General features: G+C 40.9%; 1 protein-coding gene across 1 annotated transcript in view; it reads right to left on the minus strand.

The window, feature by feature from the left end:
• Positions 1–9,389: 9,389 nt before the first annotated feature.
• The window catches only part of camkmt.L (calmodulin-lysine N-methyltransferase L homeolog), a 213,712-nt gene continuing 203,338 nt past the window's right edge, over positions 9,390–19,763 (minus strand). Inside the window, 1 exon segment of the mRNA NM_001092078.1 lies at positions 9,390–9,919. Within this exon segment, the coding sequence (NP_001085547.1) occupies positions 9,842–9,919 (78 nt within the window). The 3' untranslated portion in view covers positions 9,390–9,841.

A 19,763-nucleotide genomic window follows, 5' to 3' on the forward strand; every position in this document is an offset into this window, starting at 1 on the left:
AACAGGTTCTAAGAGAGGTTCATGATTCCAAGATGGCAGGACATCCTGGTGTAAGTAAAACTATTTCATTACTTACTCGAAGTGCTTGGTGGCCGACCTGTAAACAAGATGTTAAATCTTTTGTGGATTCTTGTCCTGTCTGCCAACGCTCCAAGTCTTCTAGAAATTTGTCCCAAGGGTTACTGATTCCCCTCCCTATTCCTGAAAGACCATGGACCCATCTTTCTATGGATTTTATTGTGGAGTTGCCTGTGTCCCAGGGGAAAACAGTAATTTGGGTGGTGGTGGATAGATTCAGTAAGATGGGTCATTTTATTGCTCTTCCCCACCTCCCATCTGCCAAAACTTTGTCCGAACTTTTTATTCAACATATATTTAAGTTGCATGGGTTTCCCAGTAATATTGTTTCAGACAGAGGTGTTCAATTTATCTCTAAGTTCTGGCGCGCATTTTGCTCGTTAGTGGGGATCGATCTTTCTTTTTCAACCGCCTATCACCCACAAACCAATGGGCAAACCGAAAGAGTGAACCAGTCTTTAGAGCAATTTTTAAGATGTTTTGTGTCCGAAAATCAATCTTCCTGGGCAGAACTGTTACCCTGGGCAGAATTTGCCTACAATAACGCTACCCCACTCCTCCACTGGGGAGTCTCCATTTTTTGTTGTTAATGGGTTACACCCAAAAGCCTTTTCCTTCTCTAATTCTGGTTCTTCTGTCCCTTCCGCTAATTCCTCTGTCGAACAATTTTCCTTGATTTGGTCCCAGGTACATGATTCCTTGTCTACTGCTACTACTGCTCAGAAAAGGGCTGCTGATAAAAGACGTAGAGAAGCACCCCAGTATAAAGTGGGAGACTTGGTGTGGCTCTCTACCAAAAACATCAAGCTAAAGGTTCCTTCCCTTAAGCTGGGTCCCCGTTTCATTGGTCCTTACCCCATCACTACTGTTATCAACCCTTCGTCTGTTCGCCTTAAATTGCCTGTTAATTTCAAGATTTCTGATTCTTTTCATGTTTCTTTACTTAAACCTGCCGCTAATACTCGCCTTACTTCTGTTCCCCCTCCAGTGCAAGTTGACGGTCAGCCTGAATTTGAGATCCAGGAGTTCCTTGATTCCCGAATGGTACGTAACAAACTCCAGTACCTCACTAGGTGGAAAGGATTCGGTCCTGAGGAGAACTCCTGGGTCTCAGTTGATGACATCAAGGCTGATCGTCTTAGGAAGCAGTTCCATTTAAAGTTTCCTGGGAAGCCTGGGGGTCCGGTGTCCCCCCCTAGAGAGGGGGGTAATGTAAGGAAATCTGTTTTACCTGGGATTGGGGGTGCTGTAAGTCGGCCGCGGGGACGCCCGCCACGCCGGCCGCGGGGACGCCCGCCTCGTGGTTCCACCATCTTGCCTCCTTAGGACGCGCGCGCCCGCGTCTCGTTTCCTTTATTTTGACGCGGACGCGCGCGCGTCGATCCTGACGCGTGTGCGTCGATTTTGGCGCGAAAACCTTGGCGTCCAAACAGGGTATAAATAGGCCACTTCCACTCCCAGCAAACTGCCCGTGATAGAACTTGTTTCTGGTGCTCTGTTCTGAAGCCTTGTGCTATTTTGCCTGTTTGAATCTGATTATCCGTGTTTGACCCAGCCTGTACCTTGACCATCCTGAATTCTGTATCCTGACCTGTGCCTGATATCCGACTACTCTTCTGCTTGTACCCTTCCTGCTTGATACCCGGTTTTGACCCTTGCCTGCCTGACGACCCTTGCTTTCTGCCTGCCACGACCCAGCCTGTCTGACGATCCTTCTGCCTTATCCTTGTCTGTTACCGTGATCCTCGGTCCCAAAGACTCTAGCTACCAGCCGTGCCCCATTGCCTGCCAGAACACTTGCTTGAACCTCTCGTAAGACCAGGTGGCACCCGATTAGGCTGAGGGCTCCTCCCGAAGCTCAAAGGTGGTCACACCACTGGTGAAGCTTAGCTCAGAACCAGGATTCGAGCACTTGTTCTGGTGTTGGGTGCCGGCCGTGACACTTGTACTTCCAGGTATCATTGGTAAATTAATGGGAATAGCATGAACCCAATGAGATGTATCCTGTGTCTGATGGAAATTGACGATGAGGGTCAATAATGGTTGACTAGGGCTTCATCATTGTATATATATATATATATATATATATATATATATATATATATATATATATATATATATCTACCTCTCATCGTTTCTCCATATGTTTGTCCTAGTTTGATCCTATTTGCTTATGATAACCTTACAGCCTTCATATAATTTTTCTTTTTTTATTCCTGAGTTAACATATAACTGGGAGTTCTACTCCCAAATCAGCTGTATCGCTCGTATCTTTAGAAATGCAAATAACTGCTGTCAAATAAACAGTATATAGAGCCTGTAATTGTACCCTCTATTAATATAATAATATTTAACTGGTTTTGATGGAATGTTGCATTTGTAGCAAGAGAAAAAAAAAAAAAACCTGTAATTCCTTCTATTGAACAACTTCCAGCCTTGAGAAAAGTCAGTTCTCCTCCAACAATAGGACTTATGTAGGTTGGGAAGGAATGGTTTCAACTACAACGATAAATGGTAGGTTTGGGTGCATGGAGAAGAACACGACCTTGTGAAATCATATTAAACAAAATAAAGCAGCAGTCACTTGCCTTGTATCGCAGGACAGCTTCCATTGTGACATCCATGAATATGATTTCCTTGAACTATGGGATCCAAGTATAAAACACTAATAACTCATTCACTGGCTTCTTTTGTCCCAAGTTATGCATCAGGCAGCTTACTTTTGTGTCGCTTGCGATTGTCACGGATAGTTTTATATTAGTTCTAGTATTAAAGAAGTTGGATATTTAAGACAAGGGGACAGATCTCATTGTGATTGTAAAGTATATTCAGCTCCTGGCATTGAGGAAATGTCATGTTTTTGTACAAGATCTGCTTGTTATTAAGACACAGGCAATGATTTTATTTTCCCTGCACATAACAGTATGAAGTGATCCTTTTCCCATGCATTTCTTAGGGATGGTTTATACAGTTAAAGAAGTTACATTAATAGTGGAAGAAGATAAAACATGGTTCAAGTATAAGCTCTTATTTGAAAAGACATCAAAATTCAACTAATGGTAGAAGAGAATATGAAAAGATCACTCAGAGCAGAATGAGTTGGAAATTAAATATCCGCATTGATCTTGGAGTTTTAGAAATATGAAAGAAGGGATACATCTGAAAATCTGCTTATAATTGGGGCGCTATCAAAAATTGACCCCAGTTTCCAGTAGTGATGACCGAAGGATTGGAGTCCACACTACAATTTGCCCATAAGGCCATCCTTTTTTCTCATGGCTTCTGTTCCCAGTTTTGTCATGAACAGTTGGAGACTCCGAGGCGTCTCAGATATTGGCCTTTAATAAATCCATTCCGAGATGACCCACATGTAGGTTTATTTAATGCAAATAACTTTATAAAACATATATGTTGATCTCCGCCAGTTTTTGTTGCCTTTTTTGGGACATGCTTCATGTACCAAACTTCAAACACAAATGTCTTATTTGTACCGTGAACACTTTTGAAGATCAGAAACTGGAACTGCACCATTGTGACTTGACTGGTGAACAGATGACCTTGTAAGGATCTGGATTTGAAGTAGATCCTCTACTTACTGGCTGTCTTACCATAAACACTGGGCCAGAAATGAAACTTGCAGGTCCCTGGTGAAAATGGGAATATCACCTTCCTTTCCCAAGAGTCTAAAAAAAATTCCACAAGCCTTATTGGCTGTTTAGTGCCAGCCAACCAGAGCTCAGTCCTTATCTAAGCCCTTTGGTTACATAATTTCCTGGCCTGAGCATTGTTGTTTGAACACTGAGGTTGTCCCTGTCTCTTACCGTTTTTTGTCCTATCTGGTTCTGTCTTGGTCGTGTTTCTTTAATGCTTTTCCAATCCCTCTGTCCCACTTTAGTCTGTCCTGTTTCTCCACTTGCTTTTTGTTTCCTCTTTTGAGGCCAATCGGAGGCAGCTTCAGATGAAGATTCTTGGAAATGTTGTTGAATAGTATGTAATGTGCATGCTTCTATTTCTCGCAATCACTGAACAGTTATATTATTACACGATTGGCCATATTAACTATGCATTTGGTTCCAGTGTTTCGATCACCCTTGTGGCCATTGTAATGGTCTTGGTGGTGATGGACCTCATGTGGCTGAGACTGGTGGGTTCTATATCTAAAAGAACCACATTAACGTTACTCATTGGACTGGTCCATCTGCCCTCTTGAAGTCAGGAATACATTTCTTTCATAGATTTGGTCTAATAGTAGATGGCTAAAAGGTGCTGATCAGCTTAACTCCACCAACAGTTTGAATGAGGATACCATATTACATATGCATTCAAGGTACTACTTTACCTTTAGGGGAAATTCACTTCTTGTTTTTACAACAATGAATTACTAACATTGGAAAATTTGTGTGTACTTTGGCAAATCCCACTTTGATGCGAATGTGAAAGGCAGAGAGGCTAAGCTGTTATTCCAGGTGCAGCGAACACTAGAGGCAGCGGGGAAATGAAAGGGCGAGCGATTAATTTTACTAAGCAGAGGAATTCAGAAGCCTCCACACCCTGCAATACACAAATAGCAATAGCTATCATGCCAGCAAAATGAATGGATCGGCCAATCTTTTGTATGTCGATATAAAACTATATTGGTCTTCTACAAGGTCTTATTTTGTGATGATGATGATGATCCATGCCCAGCAAGAGCTGATGATCGGTAAAGAGGCTTTGTTGCTTAATCCTTTTAGTCACTCGTGTTTTAAGGATTTGGGGCATAAAGAACAGATACAAATAAATTGGCAACATTTCTACTTTCAAACAGTTTAAATGATTCCTTTTTAAAGTTTTTTTTATCATGCCCTCCCCCAATATGCATTTATTTTTTTATGATAGTTATGTACTATGTAAGAACGTGTTTGGACCTCACCATTCTTTCTCGCTAGCAAGAGCAAAAAGAGGTGCATGAGTGTGCCCCTTAGTGCTCAAGAATACTTCTGTCCAGGGTCTGGCTGTACTCTGTTCACTAGTGCAGGGTGCAAAGTGTAGCACAAGTGGGTGCAAGGTAGTGCTATCCTTACTCCTTGCTGTAGGACAGGTGGTGACAATGGAGCTCCCTAACTTGCTATTTGAATGACGTGCAAGTTAGGGGGCAGGCGAAGGGAGCAAGGGCACCTTAATGTCTCCATCTGACCACCGCTCTTGAATACAGTGCTGCCTAACATAGGCAGCACTATATCCATTGATAGAACCCATCTATTTTGGTCTGCCAGGGTCAGACTGGGCTGGTGGGACACCGGGAAAAAACCCGGTGGGCCCCACCAACCCAGACCAGATCCCCACCTGTTGTTCCTCTCCCGATTGCAGCAAAAGTGAATTAAGTTGCGCGTGGGGGGAAGGGGCTGGCGATGGGTGAGAGGAGGGGTGATATGGGGGCCACTTGGGTAGCAGTCCCGGTGACCCCAGTTCAAACCTGCTGTCTGCAAAGACCTGTGGCAATTCATCTATATGCAAGACAGGGCACAACGTGCAAAGAAAAATTAGAAGCATGTGTTCAGACAACTGTTGGGCACTAGACCTGGTAAAATCTTTTATTGTATTACCCCATTGTGGTGAAGTTGCAGAAATGAAAAAGCTGGCAGTTATTTCATTTATCTGCCACAAGTTGAAGGGTTGAAGAGCTCAGGTTGGGAAGCCTACGATATAAAAGCAGCTAATTCCATTTCCATATAAATATCCATAACAATATTATGTTGCTGCCGAGTAGCTGTGGTTTTTATTGTCCGTGAGAAGAAGAAAAAAGCAGCACAAAGATGGTTACAGGTTCTCTGTATTTTTATTTTCGGGGAAAAATAAATTGTCTGCTGAAGCAACCAATTTAACAGGCACCCACGACGACCGGAGGAAACGCTGAAACGGCTGGTTTGCATTGGCCCAGTCTTTATCTAACTCACAGAATAGAGAGCCGCCGTATCAAAAGAGGGACAAATTGCTGTTATTGTGAGGTTAGCCCATCACTTGGCATTTCAATTGAAGTTTTTGTGAGGCAGAAACGTATGATCTAACTGTGGACTTGACCTCTGCCATTCTGGGATCCATGCGGGTGCTCCAGTGGAGCAGAAGGAGCTTTAGCAACAAGGAAAGGGGGAAGAAACACAATGGGACACGCTATAAAACAAAAGACGCTGATTGGCATTTTATTTAGCATATGCTGTCGGGGAAAGAACATTTTACGCAAACACATTTTTGGCAAATTTTCAAAGATATAAATGGGTTAGTGACATTATTTGTGTATATCTATTATGTGTTACACCTTCTACCCGTCACTGACCGGGCTATGGAATTAATGGGCACGTAAGATCCTATTTTCTTCTGTTTGGCATTTGGGAAACCTCTCCTTAAATTGCATTTCATGTCACAGTGGCCAGCCTGGTAATCAAGCCGTGAACAATGAAGATATCACAGTGTACAGTTATTGGCTCTGTTATCCAGACACCCATTATCCAGAAAGCAGAACAATCCTATTGGCATTCGTTTCATGTTTTCTAGGTAGACTTAAGGCATGGTCATCCATAAAGAAAGAAAACACATATATTGTCCAAGAATCTGGACCTTCAGGGGGCTCTCTACTCTACTCGTGCCCTCCCCCAAAAGTAGCTGCTGCCTCTAACCTTACCCACCCCTGACAACACTGATCTCTAGAACCGGTCCTTGTAATTTATTAACTTTTGTTCTAAGACAAGACCCAAAGGTACATCATCATTGTATTTTAATACATACAGTATATATGGGATCTATTTTCTAGACCTGGGATAATGTAGTTAAGGGGGTTCAACATGAATTAATGCTGCGTTAGTTACAAATGTCAAGTCGAAACCAGTAAACTTGAGGTTTCAGGCTGACCAATTGCCTCCAGGCGAGCGGAGAGGGCGGGGAACAGATTCTACTCCAACCAACCCACTTGCCGACCACTCCTCACTGTCTCAGCTCTACTTTATATACACATGCCCACCCAGCCCATCCAATGACATCAGAGAAGGGGTGGGGCAAATGCAGGTTAAATAAATGGGAGCAGTGTGCTGGTCCACGTCAGGATCCGGTTGGGTTAGAGCAAGTTAGGGTCAATTATTTTTGCAGACAAATACAAGAGGTCCTCTGCACTCAACCCATTATCAATATATTAAGGACATAGAGACAATGGGTTGAGTGCAGAGGACCTCTTCTATTTGTCTGTATAAATTTTGTGATCTTTGCACCCTCACCTAATGGTTTAAAATTTAGTGGTGAGCACAACTTTCCCTTTTTGCTATTGAATTATTTTTGACTCACGTCTGACCCTAACCTAACCCAGGGTATATAACTATCCCTAGCTAGTTACCATCAATTCTACGGGTTAAATGATACAAAGTGGAATGGCATTCCCTGTGTATAGTCTTATTATATTGTACAATACACACAAATTAATTTCCGGGGATTCAATAAAAACCCTCACAATCTGTGAATATCTCAAAGTCCTGAGCTGCTGTTTTGGCACCAATATATTTCGGCCTCTGATCAGAAGGTCACTTACATGTCATTCTAGGGTCATTATTGGTTCGCTATTTCCGTTAGGCACCCCCCCCCCATTCCATCTCTAGACTGGGATTCTAAATAACACCCAGTTTCTATAACCCCACCAAACAGATCTCTATTAGTTTACCAGACTGGCAAGGGGCAGAAAAAAGGATGATACAAAAATTGACTAGAAATAAAAAATATCAGAATGGCAAAGTAGGTTTGATATTAGTAGTAACACTTTCTATCACTAATGCCCTTGAGCTGTTAGTAAACCACAACACCAACCAACCTGCCCCTCCAATGGAAGACACTGAAGGTTGTTCAACAATTGATGAAGGGCCACAGATTGGGCTCCATGTCGCTAAAGTCACCATCTCCCACTGTTGCCTTCATTCTGGTCTACTGTATCCATATTGCCCTACCAGGGCCGCAACTTGGGGTAGGCAGAAGAGGCACATGCCGGGAGGGGGGGGCACTAGGCATGTACTGTCTGTCCACCCTTAAGGTGGCCATAGACATAACAATTACAAAAGATGTTTCCAAGAAAGATTGTTCGTTTCAATACACACGTGTAGAGCTGAATGGTCAGATATACATATAGAAACAATAGAATTCTACCTGTATCTGACAATTCAGCACTAACAATGGCCGATATTTGGGTCCCTTCAAAGGCACCCGGATCGACGAGCCGACCGATATCCAAGTCTTCTGCCGATATTGGGTGGCTCTTCTCCCACCATACACACACACCAAATATTGTACGAAAATTTGTTTTGTACGATATTATCTGTGTGTCTATGGCCACCTTTACCCTTTACCCTCATCCCTCCAACAACCGCTCGTCAATTAACCCTTACCTATTACCCTTGCCATGGTGCCAGCCTAGGGCTTGTCTCATTACTATACCCTACTTTACCGAAACATGCCCCGGGTCAATCACTCCTATTTGCACCCCCACAAAGACTAATCCGCAATTAGACTTGTTCAGCATTTCCCCGGTTTTCTCTGAAATGTCATCCTGAAGAAGGGACCTCAGAGTCCAGAAACCTTGCTGTGTAATGTCTTTAGAGTTACCCATTAAAACTATCAGACTTATGCCACTCGTTATCTTTTTCACCACAAATACCACTAAAATAGTTTTTTTTTTTTTTTTAAAGTTTGAGAAATTAAATTGTAAAAAAAAAATGGGTAAAATGGGCTGTATGAAGAGCTTATTGATGAGAATGTGCTATTGCCCCCAGCCAGTCATCGCATTTAAGTTCTGCTTCATCTTCTCAGCCCCCCAAGGCATTTCTTTGTAGAACATTAACACTTGCCATGATATATAATATTTTTTTGAAAAGGGGTTTTTTGCTCCCCCCCCCCCAAAACAGCACTGGTTTCTTCGGGTGCATCGGCTGAGATGTCACTTTTTCATCCAGCGACAGGCCCTAAATGTGCTCTCCTTGTCCCTAAACAGATAATAAGCACTCGGTGCACTCCCCCTTCTTGACTCAACACACTGAGACTAATCGCACATAATTGAGGGGGAGGAGCCGAGGGCCGGGTGAGCTTTTGTGTCCAGAGGACAAATGGTCAGTTCATGAGGCTTTTGTCTGATACAGTGATTTCTTACAGCCGTACAGGAAGAAAATAGGAAAAACACCTGCCAGGATAATACATTTATCACCAACACGATTAACTCTTTCCAGGGACGATATCTCTACTGACACAATAGCAACATTGGCATGGGGATTTGGATTTTGAAGCTATATCTGGGAATTTTTTTTTTCTTTTTTTAAATTAAGTATTGTATTACAAACTGTCAGATCGGTTGGCAGTTGAGCACAGACCTGAAATATAGTGGCAAGGGCTGGTTGTAGGGTAGAACGGGAAGGGAACGTGAAGGAGGAGGAGGGATGCATTTAAAGATCCCATTGACTTTGTTATACTGTCTAATCATTGTTATAAATATAAAGAAATCATCCTGCAGACTATAAGGCTCAACACGCCTGTTTTATATCATCTTCCCCATTAGACAGAGGTACAACTATCCTTTATTACCCCTAAATCCAGCCCAGACCTTGCTTAACTTCCCCTTTATGCTATGGCACATGACTTGTACATAAGATCAAGCAGAACGACACACTCTTAGAACCATGATCAGAATCCCTTTTCGCAGTCATCGGAGCCAATCAGGTGCTGGATAAGTGAGCGGAACCTGGGAGTCTGAGCAGAACCGTCTCTACCTTGTTTTACAAAGAACCAGTAGAAAGGGATAGTGGAGGTTTTCGTCGTAGACTGCGGCTTCTTTCTCTTTCAGCTGCAACAATAACAACAACAAAAAAGAACATGAGAAAATGGCAAGTTAACCAGTCGTATCCTGGAACACAATGGTATTGCTGATTTAAGTTTAGCACAAGGTGCAGATAAGGTGTTTATCTGGTGCACATTAAGCGATCGCTGTATAATCAGCCTCAGTGGAAACTGTCATCAAAACCGCCACCGTATGTAAGCCACGTATCTTACCCGGGAGCACCGTTATTAAATAAAGATTTCTTCCATTTTTATATTCAAGAAAAACCTACACTCCCCCGGCACAGTCACTTCCCATCTGCTATTTATTCATTTGCCATGTTTTGTTATGTATTTATAAATATATGTAACAGCGACCTTGGTTTCACAGGCAGAATCTCCGGAATTCTGTATTTTTTACCTGCCCATTCCCTGCCTGCGATGGCAGAGCCCGGGTTAATAGCGGCAAATATTTTCCAATTTATACAGCAAACGTTTCACACCAGAAAATGCCAAGAATCTGCTCCGTCATTGACTTGTGAACTGAAGAATGGATTTACCTTGAAAATAACACAAACCGATATAGAGATATAGAGAATCGCAGCAAAGCGGGAAAAAGAGGTTGGGGTCATTGGCAGCCTTTGTTTCAAGGCACATTCCTTGTATGAATGCAGCACATTTTCCTATATGCGTCACATCCAAATGCACAAATCGCAGGTACCACTAACCCTATAAAAAAGTGCAGTAAGTAAAGTGTACTTACGAGTAGTGATGGGCTAATTTGCCCCGTTTCGACGCAAAATCTGAGAGCAGGTGAAAAATTAGTGAAAATTCACGGGCATCAAAATTGACGCCGGCGACAGTTCCAGCGCTGGAGATATATGACACACATTAAAGTCAATAGGCGTCTGTTTAATTGTCGCCAGCGTCTAAATTGTCGCCAGCGTCGAATTTTAGCAGCAATTTCGCAAATTTATTTGCCAGCAGCGAAACACAGAAATTCGCCACAAATCTGCGCCTGTCGAATAAATTCGCCCATCACTACTTACGAGTGCAATAGCCATGTTTTATCCCATAATGCATTGGTCCCCCCACCCAGAATTCCAGCCCTGTTCTGCTCTCCAGGGGGCATGCGTCAGAATTAATGCAATTGTGCTCACACTTCAAGGTAAATTAGACGCAATTGCACTGAAGGTTTTCCAAGTGTTTGACATGCCCGTCCCATTCTTTAAGTACAAGTACTCGGGGCCAAACTTGCAAAGGCCACATTTTGATACATGTAACTTCAATAAATGGGTTTTTACCCACAACTGGATTTGTACAATTTGCAGAAATCGCAATCAAATTCTGTCTCCCAACCATTAAAGAACCTTCCCATATCTCATACATCACCTGTGCTCTTCTCAAAATGCCGTTTGTATCTTCAGTGTAGAATTAAGGTGAAAATAATCCAATAAAATATCAGAATATTAAACACAACATAAAGATTGAGATAGGGAAAAGTGTAAGCTCTGCTGAGACAGGCACTGGTCTGACTCATGAATAATCTCTATATAGTTCTATGTTTTATCCAGAATGCTCGAGACCTGGGATTTTTCCGGATAAGGGATCCTTCCATAATTTGGATCTCCATACCTTAAGTCTACTAGAAAATCATGTAAACATTAAATAAACCCAATAGGCTGGTTTTGCCTCCAATAAGGATTAATTATATCTTAGTTGGGATCAAGTACAAGAGACTGTTTTATTATTACAGACAAAAAGGAAATCGTTTTAAAATTTTGAATTACAAGTATGGGATCGTTTATCTAAAAACCCACTCTCCAGAAAACTCCAAATTATGGAAAGATGGTCTCCCATTTTATCAAAATAATCCCAATTTTTAAAAATGATCTCCTTTTTCTGTGTATTAATAAAACAGTCGCTTGTACTTGATCCCAACTAAGATATAATTAATCCTTATTGGAGGCAAAACCAGCCTATTGGGTTTATTTAATGTTTTTATGATTTTCTAGTAGACTTAAGGTATGAAGATCCAAATTACGGATAGTTTGGTTATGTGGAAAACCTCAAGTCCCAAGCTTTCTCGATAACAGGTCCCATATCTGTATCTGTAATATGTTGGCGCTAGAGGATAATAAGAATAAAAAGAGTAATATAGATATATTTAGCCCAGATGGAATAAAATAATGTATTGTGCATCCTCGGACAATATTTGCAAAAAATAAAATATTAATATTATAAAGAAAAATGTGTGCTAATACTATACTACAAAATAAATACAGGTATGGGACCTGTTATCCAGAATGCTCAGGACCTGGGGTTTTCCAGATAATGGATCTTTCTGTAATTTGGATCTTCATACCTTAAGTCTACTAGAAAATCATATAAACATTGAATAAACCCGATAGGCTGGTTTTGCCTCCAATAAGGATTAATTATATCTTAGTTGGGATCAAGTACAAGCTACTGTTTTATTATTACGCAGAAAAAGGAAATTATTTTTAAATGATTTATTTTTGCATCTATGAGAGACGGCCTTTCTGTAATTCAGTACTTTCTGGATAACAGGTTTCCGGATACCAGATCCCATATATATATATATATATATATATATATATATATATATATATATATATATATATATATATATATATATATATATATATATATATATATATATATATATATATATATATATATATATATATATATATATATATATATATATATATGATATCTTACTGCAACTGTCAGATGAGCAGAGCTGCGTTTGATAATGGAGCACAAATCACGTTGCAAAAGAAAAAAAAGAAATTCTGATCTGTTAGACAAAAATAAGGTTCACTAGCAGCCAAAGGAAATTATTTGGATGTGATTAGTGGCATTAAGCTTTACTTCATAATTGGACGGAGCGCGCTCAGACCCACTGCCAACACAGACTGCGGGAGTGGGAATCACACTGTTTACCCTTTAAAGCGAGCGCAATTATCAACAACACCCGGATTATAAACACGGAGCACTTGTAACGGTCGCCTTGTAAATAGGTGTACCTAGGTGAGACGGGGGGCTCTTCCTCTCCTGCGCAAAATTGTACCCCCAATATTATCCTTCCAAACTGCCACTAAAGGAGAGATTTATTTCTAATATTTTTTTTTCTTTTCATTGGTTTAGCTGTTACATAAAGATAAGGTGAAATGAACATTATGCAGAATGCCAGGGAAGATTTTTTTTTTATTATTATTATCATCATCATCAGTGTTATTATTATAAAGAAACACTGTAAGCATGAAAATATAGCAATAAAAATTATTTTACTATAAAAGGTATATTTTAAATTTCCCATGTATGTGTCTTTAATATACCAACAGAGATATGTACTACAAGTGTGGGATTTATTATGCCGGATCCCAATATGCGAGAAAAACTCCAAATTTCAGGAAGACCATCTCCCATAGAGTCAGTTCTAGCCAATCGACTCATTTTTAACAATTTGTAAATACATTTTTTTATTTTATCCTCAACTCACTGAAAGCCTCCTTTTATACTAGGCCTATATTATTTTTACATTTTTAAATATAATAGATATATCGAATATATAATACATATATATTTTAAATTCATGCGTGAGTATCTTAATTCCCCTACAGAAATTTGCATTACAGGTAGTGGATCTCTAATCCAGGATCCCAATAAGTCAAAAGCTCCACATAACGAAGACCATTTGATTTTTAAATACATGTTTCGACATCATTTACGTAATTGCAAGCGTTGATATATAGCTGGGGTGTGCAACAAAGAAAGTTTTAATGTAATTATTTGCATTTTGATTTAATTTTATGTATCTTAGTTTTTTAACAAAAAATATATTTTGAATGTCTTGCATGCCCGTTTTATATACCTGCAATTATTACAGGTAAGGGATCTCTTATCCAGAAACCTGATATCCAGAAAGCTCCCTATTATGGAAAGGCCGTCTCCCAATTTATATTACATATAATATTTTTTTATTTTTGTTTTTTCCCCATGTATTTGTCTCTGTATTGATGGTGACAAAGCTGCACAAAACCATGTCCGAGACAATAAAACAATTCCTAATGGATTTACTGTTTAGACTTAAGGTCTGGTGATCCATAACCCCAGGTCCCAAGCATAACAGATATTAGGTCCCAAGCATAACAGATATTAGGTCCCATAACTTGAGTCTGTTCAGACAGAAAAAAGATAGAGACAAGGTGACATATTGTTTCTGATCTGGAAGTTGTCGGCAGCTACAGAGCTGACACTGGGGTGGAGCAGAAAGGGCCCTAAACATTGGAGGGGCCACCATTGAGGGGAGATGTATATAAAACTATAAAGAGCATTGGGTTCAATAGTTATGAAATATTTGCAATATGTACATTGGGTATGAGGTTGTACTGCAGTGCCAGAGACTGCTGGGAGTTGTAGTCATGCTGGAGGGCAGCAGATTGATTATATTCCTTATTTATTTTATTTTTGTTTATTTCCAGCCTTCCTACACTGCCAGGGGGGACCCTCCTATTCTGTTACCTCCATCCCTGAGCGGTAGAAAATACATAAAGGGTCACATACCTTTCCCACGGGCCCCGGCTCGGAGAGAAGGTGGTGGCTCAGTGTGGCCACTATAACAAAAGCGCTGGCATATACTGCCGCATGGCACCGTTTTGATTACAGCCTTTTGCTTTTTGACGGAAATAAAATTTCACAGCTAACAATGAGAGGTGAAAAGTTTAAGAGGCAAAGCTGTTCCTCCTGATCACTGACTGTTAATCAGCTTCATGGGTGGCTGCCTAAATCTCACCATTTTTTCCTTTTTTTTTTTTTCTCCTTTCCCTTTACTGCCAAGATTGGAACTAATTTTTTCCCCTGTTGTAGGAGGAGGGGTGAACAAGTCTCCATAGAATGCAGCTGTGTGTGAGTGACATGAGGCTCGAACGCAGAGGGCAAAATTAAAATTCATGAATCTCTTCACAACCATTTGTGTAACAAGATTAAGACGGGACAGCAGAAAATAGCTGCATTATCAGGGCTCTTACAGTTCTCCAGCTGGTTACGCTCTATTCCAAAACAGTAGGGATAAGAGGATAACATGCAGCCTCAAGGAAAACGCCTCTTCTTATTTCGGGAGCAAAAATCATCCTCAGGAAGATGAGGCTTGAAGGATATATAGAGGCGGAAAGAAAAAGAAAACCCAAATCCTGCCAAACTGGCAAAAATATTGAGTTGTAGTTATCAGCGTAAATGCAAAAAAAATAGGGGAGAAAAAAAAAAAGAATTGTAACAAAAGCTTCCGGGGGAACGGCAGTTGCCATTTAAACAACACGGCGCTCGCCTTGAAAAGAAAGAAATTACTGACCATGATGCAAAGTACGAGGGAGGCCGACACTTGTTCCAGGGCTTCTGTGCAAATGTACGAAATGATTTGGACTTGAACGGCGGAACAAGGGGGCGAAGGATCCCAAATGCGCAAATCAAAAGCCTGCGAAAGGCACAACGTTAGGGAAAACGCAGCGCGAAAAGTGAGCAACGATTGCCCATGAAACCATGGGGGCCCAGGAGGATCGGATCATGCGGCAGAAAAATAAACATGGAGCAAACGAGGAGTTTTAGGAAAAGATATGGCCGTGGCGTAACTGGGCCCCACAGCAAATTATTTTTCAGGCCTCCAAAATGTTTAGTGGTTGACTTGTTTTACCAATATTCATCGAAACTGTATATGAATTAGGGCCCCTATACCTCCTGGGCCCCTCTCTGCAGCCGCAGGGTCTGCTTTCTCAATAGTTACACCCCTGGGACACGGGAATATGTAAATATATAGATAAACATATAGATATTATTAATACATACATACAAAATGTGCTGCCACTGGCTGGCAGTCTAAGAACCCATGAATAACCAAGGGCAAAATGCAGCCACCCAAACCTTAGGAATAAAAACGAGATACATGACTGGATGTTAAAATGTAACTGTCACGATCATAAAATGCTATAGAACAGTATATATATATACTCATATACAGGTATGAGATCTGTTATCTGGAAACCCGTTATCCAGAAAGCTCAGAATTACAGAAAGGCATTCTCCCATAGACGCCATTTTATCCAAATAATCCGAATGTTTAAAAATGATTTCCTTTTTCTGTGTAATAATAAAACAGTCGCTTGTACTTGATCCCAACTAAGATATAATTAATCCTTATTGGAAGCAAAACCAGCCTATTGGCTTTATTTCATGTTTATATGATTTTTTAGTAGACTTAAGGTATGAAGATCCGTATCCAGAAAACCCTAGGTCCTGAGCATTCTGGATAACAGGTCCCATACCTGTACTATACTAGGGAGGTGCTCCCTCAACCCATCACTTTCTTTATAGTCGCAAAGAACTGTAATCGCCTATGACTGAAAGGGTTTGGATAGATCTTGGCCTGGTATAACCAAATTCTGATGCTACATGTATAGGTTTCACAGCATGAGTAAGTGGTTTACAGCAGGAAAAATACGATTGGTTGAGGGAATTCACTAATAAAAAATCTAAACAAAAAGAAAAACCTTATGACAAGATATGTGACCAACGCCCCTGGTGAATAACGGGGCCAGAATTAGGGTGGAGAGGCATGTGACTAGGGTACAACTAGGGGGCACTAGGGATTATACAAATACTTCTAATTCTTCTCCAACCCTGCCCATGTGGGAGGTTTTGGCTGCAAACTAGCAAGTTCTTCATAGACTTATTAATATTAGAGACCGTTCATAAAGGGATTCTTTTAATCTTTTTATGGCACCCTTTCTTTCTTTTTTTTTTTTTTTCAAATAAAAGGGGACAACCCCAGCTTCTGGGCCCTAGAAGTCCTTGAATGTGTGTGTGTAAATATATTGCAATATATGGACAAACAATCCCTGTTTTGTTTAAAGGGTAAGGCATTTTTCAGTAGCAGTATGCACAAAATGTCGCTGAATCTTGTATTTGTCTATATGTTTTTTGTGGTCACACCCTCATTGCACCCCCGCCTAATGATTTTAAAAACTAGTGGTGAGCACAACTTTCCCTTGTTTGTTATAGTTTATACAGGAGCAGTGACCAGCTCCATGTTGTAGCTCCCCCCCCCTCCAACTATAGTCAGGTGATCCCACTGGTGTCTAATAAAAGGGCAGCCAAGTTTGGGAGGTTTACTTTGAAAGCAGCAAGTAAGTTGCAGGTAAAACGTATTCGTCCCTTTTATAAAATGTATAATTAAACCATAGAATTCTTAATGAATCAGATGAAAATTGAGCGTAGGACTGGCCAGATATGGGATGACTTTGACGTAGTTGGCCAGCTTAAATATATTGCAATATATGGACAAACAATCCCTGTTTTGTTTAAAGGGTAAGGCATTTTTCAGTAGCAGTATGCACAAAATGTCGCTGTCTTAAATATATTGATAATGGGTTGAGTGCAGAGGAATTTTGTATTTGTCTATATATATATATATATATATATATATATATATATATATATATATATATATATATATATATATATATTTATTTGTAAGTTGCTTTTATTTGTTTTATACATAACAAATAGTATTTACAATAACTTAGTTTGTTTACCAATGAAAACTGACATACGTTGCTCAGGACTCGCATATCCAGGATCAGGCTAGGATTGAGCCCTACCATCAGGAAAGGTACAGGTATAGTTGGGGCTTTATATTAAGGATTCACCAAATCCAGGTGTAGGGCCCTCTAGGGATACAGGCCCTATAGAGTTAATCTTTTCACCATTTCCTTGGGTTATTGGGTAGAATCCCTGTTACAGAATAACCTTTACAGTGATAGGCTGAGAGATTTGATGACACTGCTCTGACTCACTCCTATATAGTGTGAGCAGGGAGTGGCCTCTTCCTCTTTCGCCTCTGGATGTGATTCCAGCTGGATGTGCTCAGGGGGACTGAGTGCAATAGGCCCAGAAGAAGTCATGTGTCCAAGTCGGGGACCAGGTAACCCCGTGAATGAGGAACAGATATACTAGGGCAGACTTGTCATAGTCTCTAGAGCAGCTGAAGCTCCAACAAGGATTTGCAGTAAGGGAGGAGCTTCCCAGAGGCTCTGTGTGTTGCCTCCAGTCAGGGACCTCAGTGAAGAGGGACTGTAGGGTACAAGCTGCTTCCTGACAACTTCCAGGAGGGAAAGGTTGTACTGCATTTGCCTGTGTACTCTCTGTGTGAGCCTGTCTTGATCTGTGCGACCTCTCAATATGCTGTTTTCCTCAAGCTCCTGCGTGACTACTGAAACTTGTGCTCATTTGCCCTTTTTGGCATAATAAACCGTTCCTGATTGTTAAGAACCTCCTGGCGCCCAAGTTGTTTTTGTGTGCACAGTAGCCTGGGGGGGGATGTAGTTGCACTACACCATAGAGGGAACACTTCCACTTAGCGAAGGCCCTGCCCTGGGTGTAAGTCGCGTGTAACCCATGCTCTAGTGTTCTAGCTGGTGAATTAACCCCGAGTTACACAGGATTCGGCGAAGATTCTGCCTTTTTTTAGCAGGATTTGGATTCAATCAAGTGCCGGGCCGAACCAAATCCGAACCCAAAAAAATCATACGACTTCACACAAGTCAAAAATTGCTTACTCTTTTTTTTACTCTATTTCCCTCTCATTTCCCTAATTTACATATGCAAATTAGAGATTCAGTTTGATATTCAAAGCCAAAATCTTTTTATATATATATATATATATATGAATTTAGGCCCTAAGTTCTGGCATGCTCCAGTAGTACACTGACATCACAGCACAGTGAGACCTTACATAAGCTCCAGGAAAAGTTGTGATGAAAAAGAGGGACTGGAGAAACTATTGACCAGTGATTCTCAACCAGTAGCTTGTAAAGAACATGTTGCTCCCCAACGCCTTGGATGTTGCTCCCAGTAGCCTCAAAGCAGGTGTCCTGCCAAACAGAGTCTCCTATAGGCTGCCAGTCCTCATAGGGGCTACCAAATAGCCAATCACAACCCTTATTTGGCATCTCCAGGAACTTTTTTCCCCCAACTCTTTTTACTTCTGAATGTGGCTCATGGGTAAAAAAAAAAGGGTTGGGCACATGACCTTCATATGTTCTCTCATGTTCTATGTCCGTAATGTGATATTTTTAGTTAAGGCCAATGCTTTATATACTAGGTATGTTTATGTACTGATTATGAGCTTGTCCCTGTAGTCTGCCATTACTGGAACCCTCAGTTCTTGAGCATCCATATCATTATCACTGCACATACATATTAAATATTTAACATGTAAGTACATGAACTGAGAAAATAAAACATGATATAACGCTAAGGACATTTATACGGGATACTAGAAAGATTTTTCACAGACTGTAGCTCTATGGATCAATTAGCTGTAAGGTTCCCCCAGTGATCTGGCTGTTCGGTTATTCGCTGTACACAATAAGCCAGTTATTTGCATCTCTAGTTAGTTGAGGTTATTATGTGTCTATAGAGAACATGAGTGTTGGATGCGTGTGCAGGGAAGCCATCAGAAATCACGGGGCCCGTACAACATTTTCTGGGCCCCCTGGTCCCCGCCCAGCCCAAAAAAAACATTGATGGGCAGTGTTTAAAAGAGAAGAAAAATAAAAGAAAAGACAATTGGTGTCCAGTGGAACTTACCCTTAAAGGTCTTCTTCATTCTCCTCTTCTTCGGGTCTATGCGTTGACTTTCTGCATCTTCTCCTCTTCTTCTGATCCATTCATCAGCTTTCAGATCCAATCGGCGGTTTTCAGCTCCTTTCGAGGGGTTCAGAGTTTGGCAGCTTTCGGCAATCCAAGGGGGGCCCGGATAGTGCAGCATGGTCAGACCCCCCTTAAAGCAC

The sequence above is a fragment of the Xenopus laevis genome, chromosome 5L, assembly GCF_017654675.1.
Source record: "Xenopus laevis strain J_2021 chromosome 5L, Xenopus_laevis_v10.1, whole genome shotgun sequence".
Taxonomy (NCBI): domain Eukaryota; kingdom Metazoa; phylum Chordata; class Amphibia; order Anura; family Pipidae; genus Xenopus; species Xenopus laevis.